The following is a 20,604-nucleotide window of genomic DNA, read 5'->3' as shown; positions in this document are numbered from 1 at the left end:
CAGTGTCGGATAATTGCGGGGGCAGGGAGCCGTCTGATCTGGAGCTGGTTGTTTAGGGGCGAAGGAGGGCAAGATCAAATACGGTAGCCTTTTGCGGAACGGATCGCAAAACGGCGGTTCGACCGACAACCGACAACAATAAATTTGCGTGCCAACACTTTTTCGTACACTGTTTACTGGGAAAGGGTAGGCGGCATGGTCTGATGGTTAACAAATATTCATAAAATAATACAGTTTACATTTTTTATGTTTTTTAATAAATTTATCTATCCTTAATTATTTTTACAGGATTTTCTAATGGTTCCTTTCTTAATATCATCCCGAATTCTTCTCCAATATCTTAAAAAACTTTAAAAGCCAATTTATAGATGGGAAGTACAAGATCACATTATAGTACTAACCGAAAGCGTATAAAAATGTCGCAGCCAAATTTGTGGGCCCATTACCTTAACTGACTTATGGGAACGCATTTGCATTGTGTGTGTAACCTGCCCGACATTCGTGTATGGTGGTGTGCAGCCATGCTGGTGCTCCATGTAACCAACGCCGCGGCGTGTGTGGGAAATATTTGTTGAGCCACCGAGCCATCGGGCCATGGCCAGTAGCAGGCACTCAGATGGCAGTCCCCACAGATGGTTCCTTAGGCCCCTCGCCAGCCCCACCCCCTGCTCACCTGCCCCCCACCCCCCTTGGCTGTCCCAGGTGCAGTTATGATTTATGCGATACTCCTTTTCCGCCTCCTGCTCAACGGTTTGAGGTGAGGCCTCAATGTTTCCAACGGCGTAAATTATATCGGGCTTAGCATAAATCGTCAATTACAGCACATGATTATTATTAGGGATTATGGGGACTAAGGAACAAGGAACAAAAAACAGGAACATACGAAAAGGCCACGCCCGCACGCCAAGCCCAATCCGGCCGAGAGGACTGTTTAAACGCACTTTTAAGCGCCAGTTTTAGCCGCCTCATTCCAAGATCAACTTTTAAATTATGGCCTAGACCGGCATCGAGCCCCAGTCCGAGACTAAGGCCCTTGGCCAGAGGTGGATAAAGCCACTTGGGCTGGCTGGGGCGAACAGTAGCCAAGACCAGCGAAGATCGTGTTGCTTGGGATATCTAATATAATTAATACACCTTTCATTAGATTCGCCGACTCCAATCGGGGTTTCGGGCTTCGCTTCGTTCCGTTTGGAGCGTGTTAAAAGCTAGGTATCTACGGGGGTACATCTTTCGGGCTGCTTAAGCTGATTTACCATAGATACGAGCACAAAGATACATCTACACAACACAATATAAATCAATCAAGAGCATACAAGTTCATTGACAGCTCGCACAGCTTGCCGAGCCCCGAGCTTATTCGATGGCAACATTTTCCAGCCCCACATGATCCATGATCCTCAGGTTGGTGTACATAGTGCATAGTATCTCTCGACTGGACTAGAAACCCAGCCAGCCAGTCAGCCATTCAACCAGCCAGCTAGCCAACCAGCCAGCAACCCGCCTGTCAAATTGCCGGACCACATTGTAAGTTATGATTAGCTCACGCGCTTAAAGATTTAAGACCGGAAATGCTGGAGCTGGAGCTCGAGCCGAATTCGTATTTAAAGTTGGAGGCAAGGTGGAGCCAATAATTCAAATTCAAATCTCCAATAGCTTTTGAGTGATTTGAAATGTGATTTGAGTTTTGTTTTCTGTCTGTCTGGAGGGTTATTGCATTTTCATTTATTTATTTATTTCTCTGCCAACCTTGTGGCAACACAAACACACCCGCATAATATCGCCAGCAGCAACCCACTCGGCTCAAGAAGATGCCAAATTGCCACGCATAGTTTTTGAATAAATTATTGGAAGCAACTATGGAATTGGTCTGGTTTAGGAGCGGTTGTTGGATCTACCAAAGCGCTTAGTATTTTTAAGATAGCAGGAAATACCTTATTTTCCTAAGACACTTTGGATATTTGAATAGATCCTAGGGGGGATGAGTTATGGTACTTGAATGTGCTACAAGACAACCTTCTTTAAAATGACATCATACCTTTTTTTTGTATCTATTGCTCTCCAATAAGAAAAGCAGTTATGTCCATCTTTTTTTGGATGTTTAATTTTCTGGTCGAAAAAGTTTCTCATTGGCATATTGCGCGTATAATTGGCTATAAAAATTCATGTTAATGTGCAATTAATCATATTAGCAATTAACTTTATGCTGTTTGGCTGCTCTGCACGAGATCACTGCGAGATCGTGTCGCCCAACTCGGCCCGCCAGATCGTGTCTCCAAGAGCCGGTCGGCACCCAATCCCATTCCAATTTCGCATTTCCCAGTATCAGTACCAGTCGCAGTACCAATACCATTCCCAGAGCCATGGCCAAAGGCCTCAAGACTTTGAGCCAATTTTCCAATATTTATTTCTATGTTCGAAACGCTAACAACTTGCGTTTCGTTCTGGCCAAATTGAAAAGCCATACGGAAGCTGGGAATCTTCTGCCGGAGGAGTCGAAGCTTGGAGTTAGGAGGTTTGCCCAGAAGTGCATAAAATTTAAGTATTATGACCATACACCGGCGGCTGGCTTCTCCGGCTTTACGAGGTTGTTAACTGTTGAAACTATGCTAACCACTCATGGGGATCCTCCCATTCCGGACCCCAGCATCAATTAATCAGTCAGGCGTAACGCCATTTGGCGCAAAACGGGCTCCTCGGCCACAATTGATAGTCAATAATCGTTAATTGTTTTCGATTTTCGGCCAAAATCCCCTCGGAGCCCATTGTTTGGGCGACCAACCCTTTTATGGGCTGCCTGGCGACAAAAACTAAACGCTGAGCTCTAAACGCTAAACGATGCCATTGTCTTTGGCTCGCAGCGTGTGTGCTTTGATGGCTTTTTCTCCTCGAGTGTCATTCATTAGACAGGCTTTCTTCTATCGCTAGCTACTGGTTGTGCCACCGCTTTTGGCTATTTGGCTGCAGATACTATTGGTAGCTCATAATTAATAACTGCTAACTCACCTAGCGCTCCATTGTGCCGGCTAATGAATCCCATTCCGGATTTTCTGCCGCAAACGAAGCGTTAAGGAATTTCCAAAAGTTTCTTTACATTATATATTATATTTTCTATGCCTGTTGGTCGGGTGAAGATTAAAGTTCGAAGAAAATTTAAATTTATTTCTTGTATCGAATTTCTAGTTGGATTTTAACGAAGGAAAGTGTAAATATTTTCAATGCAAAGCCAGGTGATAAATGTTAATCCTTTCAAAAAATCTTAAGGTCTCTTTCACTTAAGGAAATTGGTTGGATATTATTTTATTTATTATCAAAGTACTCCTAAGTTGATTTTTAATTTTATAGTTTATGGTATATAAATTCAATATAAAATACTCGAAAGAACTTCTTCAGCATTTTCGACCCTCATAATCATATGCATTTTGTTGTGCGCTCAAAAATATGCAACATCTTTGTGGAAAATGAAATGTTGAGACCATAATATTTGACTCAATTGAACGATTTTAGAACTCGGGCGGTCTGCACTCAATTACAATTTACTTTCCAAGGGAAGGCCGCCATTCCAATACACACATGTATCCCCTATTCATGTTGCGAGGCTCCCGCTATACACTGAAAAAAGGGCTTCCGAAAAGAATAATATTAAATCCAAAATATTAAACTGTTTGAAAGGATACCCTAATATATTGGTTCTTAACAGGGCCGTAGCTGGCATGGGGCAGGTGGGGCGGTGCCCCAGGGCCCCCGAAGGGAAGGGGCCCCGCGGGGCAAAAGACTTTCGTATAGGGGCCCCAAATTTACTTGTTGCCCCAGGGCCCCCGAGGCTCTAGCTACGGCCCTGGTTCTTAAATATCTTATGGTTATGGTTCTTGAATTCTAGATTTTTCTCGGTGCATCCCTTCCCCTATATCTCTTTCTGGGGATCTACAATGTGTGGTGGCTGTTCAAATTTCGTGTTTTGTGTTTTTGTTTATGCTGCTGCCGCAAAAACACATTGAAGAGATGTTGTATTCTCCAGCGAAATGGGGGATTTGAATGTGAATTCGTTCCATTTGTTCCCTCTTTAATTGAAGAGATTTATTTTGCGGCGTTCGCTTGGGTTGCTTCGGTTTGGCTCGACTTGGCTGACGATGCCTTTTCAGTTGCGATCGGGCTGCAACTGAATATAGTTGGAAAATCGGAGGAAACTGGGAGGCGAACAGCGGCCAGAGAGCGTCGATCGATCTGCCAATATATCGCTCAATAATTGTGGCTAATATTTATTAGAAATTGCGCACTGTACAAACAGATACTCATGCAAATGGAACTAACACTAAATCGTAGAAACAACCTAGAGCGGCAGAGTCAAGTGTGCAGTCGTTTTGGTTTCTGTTTTAGTGCCTAAGTGCCGCATAAATACGTACTAAAGTATTTCAAGAATTTTAAGTGGAAACATTCTCGAATTCTGTGAACTTTCTCAATTGTGTTTTGGTGAAACATTTACATTTTAACCGAAGGCAAGAGAAATTCCAAGGCAGAGACACTTTGGATACTTGGATACTCGGATACCGGGCGATTTGGCAAGAAGCTTTTTCCGTTTTGTTTTTTTGGAGCAACACACATGTGAGGTAAGTCTTTAAAAATATATGGTTTTGTTACTATTTATTATAAATGTGTACGTATAGACAACAAGTCTTCGGTTTATTGTTTTTTTTTTTCTTTGCCATTTGCGTAATTGCGCAAATCATTTGTTTGGTCTACTTTTTGATTGACCGAGCACAGCAATTTGACTTTTCACCCAAAGGCCAAAAAGTGTAAAATGCGCTGCAGTGGTTCCATGTTGGTGAACCAAAGCAATTTGTGTCGTTTATCTCGCTGTGTGTAGTCAATCGTTCAATTATCTGTTGTCCGGCTACCCCCAATACAAAAACATACATATGGAATACGGCCACAATCTGGATCCACTATACGATTTTCTGTTTTTTACTATTCTGTTATGGTTCTTGCTCAAATTGAAAGCGCTTTTTTCATCTAATTTATTTTATTTATTTGTTTTAGCAGCACATCAGGGCAGCCCAGGGCAGAGCCCACAAAATATTTCATATTCATAATTTAGTTTTCGGCTCTACCCATCGTGGGGCGTTTGTTTATGAACTAGCATCGATCCTGGGCCCCCGATAGGCAACATGCAATATTTTCTAGCCGTGTAAACAAACATTTCAACTTGTCTGCTCTTTGTCCGACTTGTTCTATATCTGTATGTATATAACTTTCGATATTTGTGTATATTCATCTGGTATCTGTTGTGTCGATTGGGGAGCTTTACGATGCCATCTTCTCTCGGCTACCGTATCTGTTCCGATGCCTTTGGCAGTCACTCAATTTTCTCCGAGGCGTTCTCTACCCGCCGATCTGCGATCCCACTTTTAAATCATTATTAAGGTTGGGTTTGTTTAGCTAATTGCTTGGCCGATTCCTGGTATTATTTGGATGCAAGGTGTGATCACCCAGGTATATCGGGATAGTCTTTTGATCAGGGAGCAAGTTTTTGAAACAAACCAAGTGAATCGAATAAAATTTTAAGTTTAACATTACCTTGATTTGTTTTCCATATCCATACGTTTACCTATCATTGAATTTATGGGTTTTTTAGTATCTTTTTTTGAGGATATTACCAAATACTTATATTGTTTTATTAAGTATGAAAATGGCCATGACTTATAGACTTTTATCTAAGACTATCTATTAGTTCTTGTACACACTGAGCGCCTGGTTCTTAAGTCCTAAAATTCTAAAGAAAATTAGAAATTATATTATTTATCCTCATTCGACCTTATAAAAGCATACTTTGTACTACAAAGTTTGTAGCATTGGCGACTTTCCCTGAGAAACATTCAACCTTCGCGGTGTCACGTACACTGATGCATTTTTCGGATGGTTGGATGGATGGGTGAACTTCTGGATGGGAAGAACCTGCCGGCGAACCGTGCAAAATTACAGACTCGTGCCGATCTCCACCACTTGGGAGCGGAAGCACAAGTACCCAGAGGTGGAGGTTGGGGTTACCAAGTGCGTCACTTGGTTGAACCCATGCGCTGGGGATGGGATCTGACCGCCAGTTTGGATCAATAGGTGATGAATGTTCTGTGTATACTTTTGCAAATACTTTGCACTTTGTTTTATTTTCGGCAATTTCGGATATTTTGCACAGGAAATATACTATAAACTGATTTTTCGGTTCCGATGGGGGTGAAGGTCAGCCGGTTGAGGGATGAGGGAAAGTTTTTCGGCAATTTCCGATTTGGCATATGCCTTCCTGGAAGTCAAATTTTTGTTTTGGATAACCCAACCCCTTTTACGCGGTTTTCTCGCGGGAGTCGGCTTTCAGTCGGTCTCGTTTTCCCCTCGACGCGTCGCCGGCGAGCAGCAGGGACAATGTCTGTGCAACATATGTGGCACGATCTTAGGTAAATGTATCTTCCGACACACACATATTCCCTGGCCGATGCTGATGGTGTGCCCACATGTTGCAGTCAACAATAGAGCACCAAATGCAAACCGAAACAATATTTGCCCTTGTCTCCGACTCCCGACTCCGATCCGAGTCCGCGTCCGCGTCCGACTCCGGGAGTGGGCGTGCTAAAGGGCGGGCGGAAGGCCGGAGAACAGACAACAGTGTCTCTCCTCCGGGCGTTTTTCTCCTTTTTCATTTTTCTCATTTTTGTTTTGTTGTTTTTAATTTCTTTAATTTTTTGTTCTGCGCCAGATGTGGGCTGAATTTGACTGGAAAGATCATCAGAGCAGCTCGGAGAGCGACTGTGTCTGTTTTAATTAAAGACGAGAGAGACACCCGGGGATAAAGAGAAAAAGTGAAATGAGGTTGCTAGAGGGGAGGCAGCGGGCGGCGAGCATATGTGAAAAATTAAGGCTGCCGTTGAAAGCGAAAAGATGCGGGAAGCAGACGGCAACGACCAACAAACTGAGCCAGAAGGCAACAAAGCGACTTTTGTGCACTTCGACCCAATATATTTTCGACTATAAGGGTACCTCGTATGCAGAAACTAAATACTCAAGGTTCAAAGGTGGAAAAACTTGTACTTAGAATCCTAGAGATAGAAATTAGTCCTACACGTACATTCTTGCCAAAAAGATACTTTTATGAGAAGTAAAAAGAAACGACTAGATTTTTGTCAAAGATTTCTAATAAAGAATTATAAGTAAATAGATAGATTATTTTAAAAACTAAACATTTTGAGAATATCTTTGAGATATATATGTATCTTTGAAATGAATATCTTTGAGATAGATATTTTAAGATATATCTGTCAGATACGTCTCTTTGAGACAGATATTCTTTGAGGTAGGTATTCTTGAGATAGATATCTTTTAGATACACATCTTTGAGATAGATTCATATAGTCTAGCATCCTATCATTCACTTTTTGTTTTAAAATTTTTTAAAAATAATTGAAAATTCCAAATCAGAACCAAATATCTCAAAACTGTTGAAAACTATTGTCTAATGCACAGCCAACTATGCCTTCCTTTCGATAGAACCATCATATCTGACAGCCTACAGGGTATTGCAACAACAAGCTGCAGGCATTGGAAATATAACGGCAGAAGTGTAAGCAGCTCGAGGGCCCACTAAATTGAGTCGTTCTGTCCCGACGCCGGCGCAGTGAGTAGGACATTTCGTGTGGTGGGAGAAATTGAGAAAAAGGGGCAGAAAGAGAGCGCCGGCGAGGCGAGAAAGAGCGAGGAGATCGTGCGCGATCATTGGGAATGGGAATTGGCATTGGGCACATTCAGTACATCTGACTACGCAGCCCAATTTGGAACAGTTCTCGTCTGGCTCCGTACAAACTCACTTCGTGCAAAATTATTGGAAGAACCTATGTGTCTCGTCCCCCTCTAGGGCAGCGGCGAAGAATTGTGCAAAAAATAGAATCCAACTTAAAAGAGTGGTGCGTGCATTTGAGGGCGAAGTAAATATAGAATCGCATCTTTACGTCCGACAACAAGTCGAGAAGGGTGAAAAGTTTCTCTTGCGGCGCAAAAGGTAAAGCCACAGACAGGTCGCCATTTAATGGGGTATAAAAAGCGATAGCCGAATATTTTTTATGTGCCCGTGGCCATAAAGCTATTTTCAATATCAATAAAATATGCAACGCGTTTAAGAAGAAAAACCCCAGCCGATTTTCCATCCTAGTGCTGGTTGGGGTATCTTGCGGAACATTCTGAGCTCATTCCTCTGGACCATTTTTAATTTATGGCACGCGCTGGACAGCCATAACAAAAATCAGAGCGGGAAAGAGAAAGAGGAATGCCGAACAAGTTACCGGAAATGTGCGCGACATTTTAATTAAGCTCACCAAATGAAAATGGCCTTTAATCAAGTCAAGTCCAAAAAGAATCTCTGCGAAAAATGCTCAAAATAAAAGCGTTCTATAAACAATTCGAAAGGAAATTCATTGACTGGAAGACATCAGCGGATGTATCTTGCGAATGGCAAGATACACATCCTATTCCCTTTAAGCATTTTTTGCACTTGTTTTGGCCTGTTTAGGGGGTAGATAGTTCTGTTTTCTGGGATGTGATACACTCAACGGATGTGACCATAAATCTAATCATATGCATTCTTCCAGGTGTTGCTGTCACATCAAACACGATCCGAGGGAGCCACCCCAACCGTCGCAACCATCCATGCCATCAAATGATCTATAGAATCACCGATCATCTACGCCCACGATTGGAGCTCTTTTGGTGACAAGATGGCTGCCATAAATCCATCAACTCACTGAGTAAATCACACGCACGGCAACCGAAACAATAATTAAAATCCGGCGGCATTGTTTTTGGGGGAAAGTGTATTTCCGTTACACCCAAACGATCGCTGATCATCAAGAGGATCGTCTTCATCATCATTTCAACATCGGCATCCGATTGCAATCGTCGGTGGATTGAAGTGGGGGAGGATCACTTCAAAGGCCCTGCACTAAAGAGGCAACTGTTGTTTTTTCCATCATAAATTAGAAACTAGAAGAGATCGGTGATCTTCTTCCGCAGAGAGCACAAGGGAAGGGCCATCATACAGAGCGGAGCACTCTAAAGTGGATTTCCGGTGAATAAAAAACCAACGCAGCACATGCGACAAACTCCGACAAGGGAGTTGCTGTTGCAGTTGCAGTTGCACTGTTGCCGCCGCATTCTTAGGGTGCTGCCCCTCTGGCAAGAGTTACAAAAATAAATATCCTAAAAATGGCTGCTGCCTGGAGTTGGCGAAGCAGTCACTCACAGATCACAATGACGAACGGATCGCTGGCGTTGTTGCTGATGTGTCTGCTGTTCTTGTTGCAACCACCGTTGCAGGTTGCTGCGCGGCGGCAGCTCGCCAATAGTCAGGAATTGCTCAGGGATTACGACGGTAGTGGCAACAGAAGTGGCAAGAGCCCATCTAGCACTGCCAGCCCAGGAATAGAAAGTGCACCCACTCCTGCCAAGCAACCGGTTCCCGATGCAGATGATGAGAACTCCGACGACGATGACCACACTCCTGACGTGCCGGGCAGCGCCTGGTCAAAGCCCACCTGGCGGAACACCAAGAAGATGAGTGCCCTGTACACAGGACCTTCCGGATCCATGGTATCACTCAATTGCGATGCCATTGGCAACCCCAAGCCGAATATCACCTGGTACCGCAACGGCACCAGCGAGTGGACCCGCAGCTATCACAGCGTCAAAAGGAAGCGCTACTCGCTTACCATGGGCGACCTGGTGCCCGACGACTCCGGAAACTACACCTGCAAGGTCTGTAACGGCATGGGCTGTATTAGTTTCGAGACCCAGGTGCTGGTGACGAATCGGGTCAACCACAAGCCCATCCTAACTCTGCCCCCCTCAAATCTTACGCTTCTGGTGAACAGTAGCGGCGAGATGGAATGCAACTACCTGTCGGACTTGACCAGCACCAAGGCCTGGATCTTCATACAGTGCCAGGCGATGACCAACTGCTCCAAGAATCGAACTGTCCTGGGGTGGGGCCAGGACAAGCTGACATTCGTGAACGTCACCGAGGAGCAGGAGGGCTGGTACTGGTGTGTCAATACCAACAGTTTGGGTCGCACCAACGCCTCTGCCTATCTGCGGGTGGTCCGCAGCTTGCATCAATTCGAGGCGGGCTTCGCCAGTGTCACGGACCGCACCAGCCACATGTATTTCATAGGTTTCGGAGGAATCATCTTCGTCCTCATGGTCTTCTTGTTTTTCTTCTATGCGGTGAGAAAAATGAAGCACGAGAAGCTATTGAAACAACGCATTGAGACAGTGCATCAGTGGACCAAGAAGGTGATCATCTTCAAGCCGGAGGGAGGCGGCGATTCCAGCGGCTCCATGGACACCATGATAATGCCAGTGGTGAGGATCCAGAAGCAGCGCACCACTGTCCTGCAGAGCGGCAATGAGCCGGCTCCCTTCAACGAGTACGAATTCCCCCTGGACTCGAACTGGGAGCTGCCACGGAGTCAGCTCGTTTTGGGCGCCACCTTGGGTGAGGGCGCCTTCGGTCGCGTGGTCATGGCGGAGGTCAACAATGCCATAGTGGCGGTCAAAATGGTGAAGGAGGGTCACACCGACGACGACATAGCCAGCCTGGTGCGTGAAATGGAGGTGATGAAGATAATTGGCCGTCACATCAACATTATAAACCTCCTGGGCTGCTGCAGCCAAAACGGGCCACTCTATGTGATCGTCGAGTATGCTCCCTATGGCAATCTCAAGGACTTTCTCTTCAATAACAGACCCTTTGGAAGGGAGCAGGATAGGGACAGCTCACAGGCACCACCTTCGCCGCCGGCCCACGTCATCACCGAGAAAGATCTGATTAAGTTTGCCCATCAAATCGCACGGGGAATGGACTACTTGGCCTCCCGGCGATGCATCCACCGCGACTTGGCAGCCAGGAATGTCCTTGTGACCGACGATTATGTCCTGAAAATAGCCGACTTCGGCTTGGCGAGGGATATCCAGAGCACCGACTACTATAGGAAGAACACCAACGGCAGGCTGCCCATCAAATGGATGGCACCCGAGTCCCTGCAGGAGAAGTTCTACGACTCCAAGAGCGACGTCTGGTCGTATGGCATTCTCCTGTGGGAAATCATGACCTATGGAGCGCAGCCATACCCCACGATCAATGCCGAGGAGCTCTACGGCTACTTGGTATCAGGGCAGCGAATGGAGAAGCCGGCGAAATGCTCCATGAACATTTACATTCTCATGCGACAATGCTGGCACTTTAACGCCGATGATCGGCCACCTTTCACGGAAATCGTGGAGTACATGGATAAGTTGCTGCAGGCCAAGGAGGACTATCTGGATGTGGATATTGCCAACCTGGACACGCCACCCTCTACAAGTGACGAGGAGGAGGACGAACCGGAAAACCTGCAGAAGTGGTATAACTAATAACGATTGGGGTTCCCTAAAAATAATATCCAATAACAAAAAACGTTTTCGGGAAAAACCTATAAACTTTTTAAAAAGAAGATTATGGAAAACTTAAAAAAAAAATAATCGTTGATAAATCTTTTGTCACAACACTTGTCTAGGAGGAATCTAGAAATGTATATAAAGTTATTTTTAAGATTGTAAATCCATTAAATTTATTCACCAAAGGCCTTCAACCAAAAATAGTAAGCAATTCGAATTTATAAACTAGATTTTATTTAAGATTGAACCTAAGATAATGTTACACATAATGATAAGGCTCGGTTGTATTTCTGTTGTATTTCTTATTGTACTGATCTTTGTAGTATTCGCAGTTATACTCGCTTAATTATACTCGTAGCTCCTAAGTACAACAATGTTCTATTCTAGGATTAGTTGCATGCCCCGCAGTGCCTTATGAAACAATAAATGTTGTACGTATTCATAAAAAAAAGCATTATAGTCATAACCGAGGGGAACTGAGGAAATCGACGAAGACGACGACGACGAAAAGATCATGACGTCTCAATTTGAAAATCTGTGAAAAAAATAACACTCGATTGGAGGCGCACGAGGCACGCGCGTCACTAAACGAAAAATGATGAATGGAACGGCCTGCGGTCCACTCTGTTGTTTTTATTATTTTTCTATGTTTCTGACTTTTTTTGTTTTTAGCCGAGGTGCGATAGGATTAAGGGGTGGGGGTGGTGATCTGGGGGCTGGTGTCTGGTGGCTGGGGGTATGGGGCTTGGGGTCGCGGCGTTGGCGGCTCGTTTGTTGACGCGCTAAATGCCAAGAGCGTCGGCGATGCAATTAGACGATAATACGAGCCCCTCGATGGCAGAAGAAAAATAAGTTTATAAAGTATTGTAATTGCGGGAGATTTGTGGAGTGTCCGATATTCAAGTCAAGCCCGGGTCCGGCGGCAAGCAGGGGTATTTGCAATGAGTAGTTGCCAGCCAGGGGCCAAATGTTGTCCGACTTACAATTGTGGGATGTGGCGGGGCTGCGATCTAAGCGATCTTGCAACATTGTGTCTAATACTCGGGGACTATTCAGTGGGGCGAGTTTAAATTAAAAATTGTGTCTTGATTATGAGCCGGTTTAAGTCAGAGATCAACGGTAATTGCTATGACTTAATGTGGGTGTGGAAACCGAAAAAGTCTAAGTAATAATTCAATTGATCAACCTGCTAAATCTATATATTCAGATGCACATTTATTTCTAATGGCATTGGATGCAGTACTACAAAATTCACTACAGACATAAATATTCTTTTATTGCCATTCAAATCCTCAAATCGATCTTGTTATGGCCTCATCTCATAAATTTTCTAAAGATTCCGCCACTGTATCCAATTGTCAAATATTTTCCATTGGATATTCCGTCATGGGCCGCTTCTGGTTTTTATTATTTTTATTTTCCACTGACCCACTGGATTATACCACCAAGTTTCCATCGCTTTCCATGCGTGGCATCATTAATTAGGCGGCATTACTGCAGAGGATCGCCAACGCATCGGATCCGATCGGATGATGGACCAATGATTAATCTCAATATCTTTTTGTCTAAGGCACACGCTAAACTGCATTTTCGATAATTTATCAATCCGAATGTTTTTCTCTCTCCGAGGGGCCCTAAAAATTGTTTTGTCTGTTTATTAATTAGGACCCTAGCTCAGAGTGGCTCCGAGTGGGCGTGGTGCGATGAGCGACCGTCCCCTCCTAATGATCGGAAGTTTGACACGTGTCTGCCGGGGATTACGGCGTGGGCCTCGATCATGCTGTGTTTTTGTTTTTCTGACCACAGGCTACGTGGGCCGCGAGACCCCTGCAATTATTGCGTGAATATGTTAATTGAAATTTGTTCATGGAGCCATGAAAAAACATTTCACCAACTTAATCGCGAGCTGGCTACCTCAGGAAGTCTGTGATCAGCTCTGGAGTATGCGGGCACTTAGGCTCCCCCAGTCTCCCCCCGAAATAATTCGCGGCGATCAGCCAGCCATCGATCGATCGTCTGTCGCTCTGTTGGTCTGTCGGTCTGCCGATCTGTCCAATTCGGCTGGTCTGCAATCTCTGCAATGTTGCCTGTCTCGAGTGATCAATTAATTTTTGGCCAAAGTTGGCTATTAATTTGCATGCGCTTTTCATACTCTTCCCAAAAGGTATAGAGGGAAGAAAGGAAAGGTCAAAAAATATTATTAACTTTATAGAAGCTCTTAAGATTTAAGAGTTCTTTTAATGTATACAATCTAAAAACTTTATGGGATGCTTTGCTTAAATTATAGTCTGTAGTAGTCTCCTAACAAGAGTATTAAGTACCTCGATCTTTGAAAATGCAACTCCTTTATTGTAGTGTTTGTTGTGGTCAATCGCTTTCGGTGATCGGACAGCGCACAGGTTGTCTGGCCGAGTGCCTTTCGGCTGGCCGGTGGGTTCCATTGGAAACTATTTTAAAAGTCTACAAATTGCCTGTCTAACGTCGATCGTCCAGATCGTGGCCGTCAGTCAGTCAGGCAGTTGGTCGATCGCCTAGCTGGGATCTGACCTCGTCTTTGGGGCTTTTTGTTTGGAAAGGCGAGCTGAAGGCAGGCCAGCTGAAGTATCATTTCGCCACCGACATAATTGGGGGTTTTTGCGGGGATAACTCATTGAGAGAAACAAACAGACGGCGGGAGAACATTGACAAGTGCTTGAAGCATTAGATACATTAACATTTCTATATGTAGGCACCTCCATTTATTATTATTTGTGTATCTGTTTGAGCTTGGCAGCGATTTAATTCGAGCGGCACCGGAAATAATAAATTAATAATAATTCATTTTGCTTATTTGAATAAGTGGACTTGTATTGTGGCTGCAAAGATGAATCAGTTTGGCCCACCTGTCAGAGAAATGTTGATTCATAATAGAATCAGCTTTTTCCCGCAAACATCTCTTGGCGGAACTGAACTGCTCTTCGTTTGAAAGATCACCGGGCGTATGAGTAATCTGGAGGGACACTTCACGTGTTTCACAAACTGAAATGCAAATTTTACGCTCTTTCATTCATAAAATCAGCAGAATCGAAAAAACCCAAAATCCACAAACCGATACACTGAAGCAGAAACAGTTTCATAACCTGGTAACCGGTTTGGTAATTCTCAACAACGGCATTTTGAATCGAAAATGATCGAAAACAAGCACACACAAAATCTTTAACGATTTTGTGCCTTTTTTTACTACAGCAGCCACAGATTACCTGACTTGGCTTACGAACTATGCAAATTCAGGCAACAGTCTGCCATGTGGGCAGCAGTCGAACGAAAACTGTGACTGCGTCAGATTTTATGAATGAAACTCGGAGTGGAGGTGACAACGCTGAATGAGTTGAGCAGCGGATGTGCCTAATTAACATTGCTGATTACATTTTGTGTGTTATTAATTAGAAATACTCCAATGCTCGTATACTCATTCAAGTCTATATATTGCATTTGCATTATAATGAGCGAAAGGCAGCCAGAGATGAGCAGATCTGTCGGATTTGTGAAGTCATTTTTGTGTTGAGTTTTTTAAAAACTTCATGGAAGAACAAGAAATGCATTTACCAAATTCCCTGGTTTTAGCCTTCAACGGTCTTGTATTGGCCCCACTTTTGTTGGACTTTTTCCGTTGCCTTTCTGCTACTGTTAAACGCAAAATTTATGAACAATTTTCAAAAGAAGTCACGCGTTAAATGTACGACACGAACTCACGCGACATTCCCAGGGGCGGAGGATGGCAAGGGATCCGTGATCCTCACCTGAGGGGGGTTCTCAAAGAGGCCGGAGGATGCGGCAGATGATTTCGTTAACGCATTTGGGTCTGAAAGCAGCGGAGAACTGGCTGGCACACAGCTTGGTTGGCCTTTTGTATTGCGCCTTGTAATATATTTTATTAACAATAAAATGTTAAGTGCCACAAGGAAGGGATCAGGCATGGGGCGAAGAGGATCGAGCCTCTTCCTCAGATTTCAAGCCTTCATGCTGAGTCCAAGCTACTGTGCTGTTAAAATAAAAAAAAAACTTGAAAAATCTCGAGAAAAAAGAAAAGAAGATAAACTGCGTGCGCACATATAATCGCGCCATGAATCAAAATCACACCAGTTGGCTATATATAGATATCCGGCTAGCTGCAACAGCTACGTGCTGAGCTAACGAGGGCAAAGCTCGTAAGAGGACCCGGCCACTGCAGTTCTAGCTCTCTCTAGCTCAAAGTGCCACCTGTGCGAACCTAGGCCAGGACTTGGAGTCACAGAGTGCACCAAGCCAATGCCACAAACGGTGACGTTAGATGCTAGCAACGAAGTGGCCATTACCCTTACTTAAAGTCCTTTTAGATGCCCCCTTCTCAAAATTCTTATTTTAAATAAGAAAATAATATTTTAAGCCCTTAAAACTTTTCTTAATTTAAACTTTGAAGATACCATTCTGGCCAACTAATAGTCTCTGTGAAAGGGAATTGTAAATAAAAGAATCGCAGCCCAAACCAGTTTCCAGTTTTTTGACATATGCAGAATTCCTCCTCCAAACAAATCGAATTTGGTGGTGGCACAGTGGTGGTGCTGAACTGCTTCTGTGGTGCTGCTGCCACCCACAATTGGTCAACAAATAGCGGTCACAATTAACCGTACGATGCAAATGCGTCTCGGAACATTGACAATGCCCAAAAAGGGTGAATACTGATGTTGATGACGGTGCAAGGGGATGGACCCTGGATTCCAGACGATTGCAGGGCGACTAGCTCTCTGTCAGCATCATCAGTGGGGCATTTATCTTGCACCCGCTACACGGGCCAAGGAAAGAGGAGCAGGCCCATTGGGTTTGGCCAAGGAATTGGAACCTCTAGGCCCAGGAGAGGCAACAGCAGGTGATCAGTCCTGCAAAGGGGACCACACAACATTTGCCATGTGCCTGGTCATTTATCTATTTCGGATTTATCATTGATTAATCGGCCGGCGGCAGTCGGAGATGCCAGTAGTCTGAAGTCGGTAGCCAGAAGTCTGCCCAATCCGATCCAGCAACCAGTCCCAGTCGATGTTGAGGCCACAGACTGGGCCTAATCGTCGGCATATTTGCATATGCCACTTTATATAGCAAATGGTCTAGTCAATGATCGTTAAGCCGACTTTTGACTTGTGATACTCTTTCAAGAGGTAGGCGATATATTGCCAAGGCTTTTGTTAATCTTTCTCTAAACGTTTTTCAAGGGAAGTTTTGCAAGACATCTAAGAATAAACTCATTTAAAGAAGCCTCCGCTTTAGGAATGATTTCGAAAGAGCATTTTGCTTTCCAACTATAGAAATGTTAAATATTTGGGTCCTCCCCGAATGCATTTATGTTTGTCATAGATCCCAGCTCAATTAGCACACCCGGAGACAGCCAGATGGAGCGACTGCACCTGTGTTCGTGCGACCCATAGAGTAAATTCTATATATCCAGCGGGCAGAGCAGGAGCACGTGTTAAATGATCCGCTAATTGGGTACAGTGCCCGGCATCTGGCCACATCATTCGCTATGGCCCGAAGGGCCGCTCCAGCTGCCAGTCCCATTTTGACTTGTGACCAATCAGTTTTCGTGCTGGCTGTCAGCGGCTTTTGGCCACGGTGGCTGCTGACCCTGTTCTCGCATAATCCTGTCAAGCTGTTAAATTAATTTCTGTGCCTCCCAGTGGAGGATACGAGACAACATAGTATGTAAATGCCATATGCGGAATGGCAATCGGTTGTTGCCCTGCCCCCAAGTGCTGCCATTCCTCCAGCAGCTCTACTCATTCAATTTTCCCAGTCGGGTCGGTTGGTCGGACGGTCCAGTTTTTCTGGCCGCCACTGGTTGGACCACTGGAGCTCTGGCAAAGTGTTATAATCCATCATCGTAATCAACGCAAAAAGTTGATAATTGTGCCTGCCCGTTCGGGCCGAGTTGCCTCACTCTCTGTTTTGGCCAAATAACTGTAACTAATGGAAATTGTAACACTTTGGCAATGTTTTTTAAAAATGCAAAAATTAAAACCTCATTCGGTCTCGCTCCTGCGCCTATCCGCGACCCATCCCGTCTTTATCTTTCGAAAAAACGTATTTATGACGCCTCGTGAGGCGTTCAAAATTGATTAGGATTAGGAACGACTGCCAAAGACAGTTATTATCCAAACTTACCTGGAATTGTAAGGCTACAAAGGTATATTTGTTTTTAGATAATTAAAAAAAATAGTTAAGGTTCAAATATGGACTTTTCTGTTATCCTTTTTTTAGTCAGGATCTCTAAAATGGGGCTTAAAAAAAATGCAAGTATATCTCCAATATTATTCTGAATACCTTGTATCTCCAAGTCTATAGATAAATAAAAAATATAATTATTTTACTCAGCGATTACCTGTGGCCGTTGAGTGGTCTTGGCCACGCATTTAAGCCAAATTATCAGGCCATATAATGCCAGACTCACCAATCGCGATATCCGGCCGGTCGATCCATCAAGATATTGACTTGGTCCGGGAGACACGTGACTCCGAGTTGCCACAAATTAGAGCTTGACAAACGCTCCGCCGCAAACATTCTCACGCAACGGCAACTGGAGAGGCTTGGCTTTTTGGCTTACAGACTTGGCCATAAGTGAGACATTAAGCACAGTTTGCGGTCGGCTTGAACTTCGACCCAGGCCATATTTGCGCAACCGGTGGGGCTGCCAGGAGGGGAAAGGAGGCCGGGCACAATGGGGCACCGAGTATATGACCACGGCATCATTAGGAGTGGAAAACATTTGGCCAGGCACGACCCAAGGCGCTTGATTAATTGCGTTCAGTGCAGAATTTGACTTTTTTGTTGCTCAAATTGCAATCCACTGCCGTCCGAGGGGCTGAGACTTTTTAGCCAGAGTAATTACCATGCCAGCCCCGAACTCCACAATAGACCCGACTCAGTTTCGCCGCTCGATTCTATTCCAAAATGCACTTAATATGGAATTTCAAGTTCAATCATGGCCTTTGCAGTTCGAATATGTCAGCTGATAGCCAATAAAGCATTTAGCCATTTAGTCCGGCTGTTAAAAATCTATTTGATCTAACCGTTTGCCTGTCCGCCGGATGATGTCATCTGCCCGAGAGATCAAAGACTGTCAGATTGGCAAATCTTTATACGAAATGTTATGTTGCTCGCTAATTTCTACTCTAACTAATTGAATTATTTATGTTCCAGCTCTGCCATTCACGATTGTAAAAACACTGGCGAAAAGAACTCTCTTGTATTAATATTAGCCAAATTTTTTTAGCCACAAAATCTTGCCATTTTTCGCAGAGTGTATCTACAAAGTGGCTTAACGATTTGCACACCATTTTTGGCTGTGCGTCGTCTGCGTTTCACAGTCAATTTGCATATGTCGATTGTCGTTTTATTTTTTTGTTTCAAGTTGCAAGCTGCAAGTTGGCTGGCATTTTGCCTCAAATGCAGTCTGAAGCTGCTGCTGCTGCTGATATCCGATGCTGGCCAGATCTGTGGCCAAATTATGTCGTTATTTGTGCCATTTTTGGCAAACGCCCCCTCCGATCCATCGTCAATGATAAATTTCGTGCACTTAGAGCTCCTCTCAGTCCGACTGTCAAGGAGTATGTCAATTGCCTCGCTAATGGCTGCCAATGGAGTCGAGGCTGTAAAATCCTCTTAAAGTGTTGTAAACGATGCTCGAGCGACGGCTAACGAGCCGAGTCGAATTCGAGCCGTCGAAGCCGCGGAGATCATGGCATTTATCATAAATTTCATGGCACTATACTCATAACTGCAAAGCAGAAATTCCAGAGGGAAGAGTGATTCAGGGGGAGGTTTCATTGCCGTCTCCCAAGGCAATAGGAAGCAGCAAAGTGCAACAATTGAATAGATAATAACTCACGCCCCACCTACCCACCCACCCATCGGTGCCAGCCCATCGGCCAGGCCAACATAATAACCAAAATACTAGCCACAAGCCACTGACCGTTGACCACAAATGCAACATGGGGCATAAAGATTTGTGGCATCAGGCCGAACCACAAAACCAAATACCCTTTCATCTAAATCTTATTTTATTAAGATGTCTTTTAATTTCAATGTATATTAATTTAAATAGTTTAAGAAGAGAAGTTCTCTGTAAGAACATTCTTTGTTACTAGAACATAAAAATGGTTTATTCTAACAAACAAAATCATAGGGTGCTCTTGATCTACTTTTTTGACCCTAGAGCTTATACCCCTTTATCAGTTTATAAGAAATGTATTCAAACTACTGCCAAAAAATGTAAATACCCTTCACGAAAAGCTCAAATAACACAACAACAAGGCCTGTTACTGTTTGGAGCCGGCGCTGTCATATTCAAATTGCTAATATGATTGGTGTTTACAGATTAGAAAACAAATATTTCACAAATATTACCACTAATAATTCTGCCATGTAAACATGACCAGAGGAGCACCAGAGCATAGACCACGATCAGCGTCATTATCATCTCCGTGATGATCACATGCCGCATGATGGGGCACTATAAATGCAGCAAGTGTGGCGATAACCTTTTGACTCTGGCCGGGGCCCGAAGTGGGGAAGAGATCCCGTCTGGTCCCGACCCGCCCGTCCCGGCCTGGACTGGACTGGGCTGGCTTTCGTTTTGTGCTAGTGCAAAACTGACAAATTGAATGAATAAAAGAGCAACAAGTGGTCTTCTGGCCGGCCCCGACCGTGCCGGGTCTGGTTAAACATTTTGAATGAAAACGCCGCTGCCACAGCCGCAGCCGTATCTGAGTCTGCCAGATTCGGATTCAGAGCCGGGGCATGTGGCATGTAGCTAGCTGTGGCGGCCGAGGCGCAAAAACATAAATCGAAACACTTGCTGCGTAGACCTACACTGTCTGAAATAAGGGTTGACCTAACATATCTCCTACCAATTCTAGAATATTTTATAGAAATGCATTTGAAAGATTTGGGTGTCTTTTTGGACCAATTCTACTAAAATCAACTAATTCCTTCTCATTTCTTTTAGTGTAAACTCGACTTCCCTTTGCTCCCTGCTGCAGTTGCAACCGCCCACCGATGGCTTAGTGAACTGTGTTGGTTTGCCCATTTGGTGGTTGCGGTGCCTCGGTAGGTGTTGCCTCGAACTCAAAG

General features: G+C 44.3%; 1 protein-coding gene across 2 annotated transcripts; it reads left to right on the top strand.

The window, feature by feature from the left end:
- Nucleotides 1-4,130: 4,130 nt before the first annotated feature.
- htl (heartless) lies at nt 4,131-11,889 on the top strand. Of its 2 annotated transcripts, none has more exons than XM_043212078.2 (2): nt 4,131-4,604; nt 8,625-11,889. In XM_043212078.2, exon 2 carries the CDS (start codon nt 9,238-9,240, stop codon nt 11,440-11,442), a length of 2,205 nt encoding a protein of 734 aa, XP_043068013.1. In that variant the 5' UTR covers nt 4,131-4,604; nt 8,625-9,237; the 3' UTR covers nt 11,443-11,889. The 2 variants fall into 2 exon arrangements, with proteins under 2 accessions (XP_043068013.1, XP_070137526.1); XM_070281425.1 differs by lacking the exon at nt 4,131-4,604 and adding an exon at nt 7,802-8,038.
- Nucleotides 11,890-20,604: the final 8,715 nt, after the last annotated feature.

This window comes from Drosophila bipectinata, chromosome 3R (assembly GCF_030179905.1).
Source record: "Drosophila bipectinata strain 14024-0381.07 chromosome 3R, DbipHiC1v2, whole genome shotgun sequence".
NCBI classification, from domain to species: Eukaryota; Metazoa; Arthropoda; class Insecta; order Diptera; family Drosophilidae; genus Drosophila; species Drosophila bipectinata.
This window is presented reverse-complemented; position numbering and strand designations above follow the sequence as displayed.

Coding starts and splice junctions, on each gene's coding strand:
- htl (XM_043212078.2), top strand. CDS start 9,238: ATGGCTGCTGCCTGGAGTTGGCGAAGCAGTCACTCACAGATCACAATG.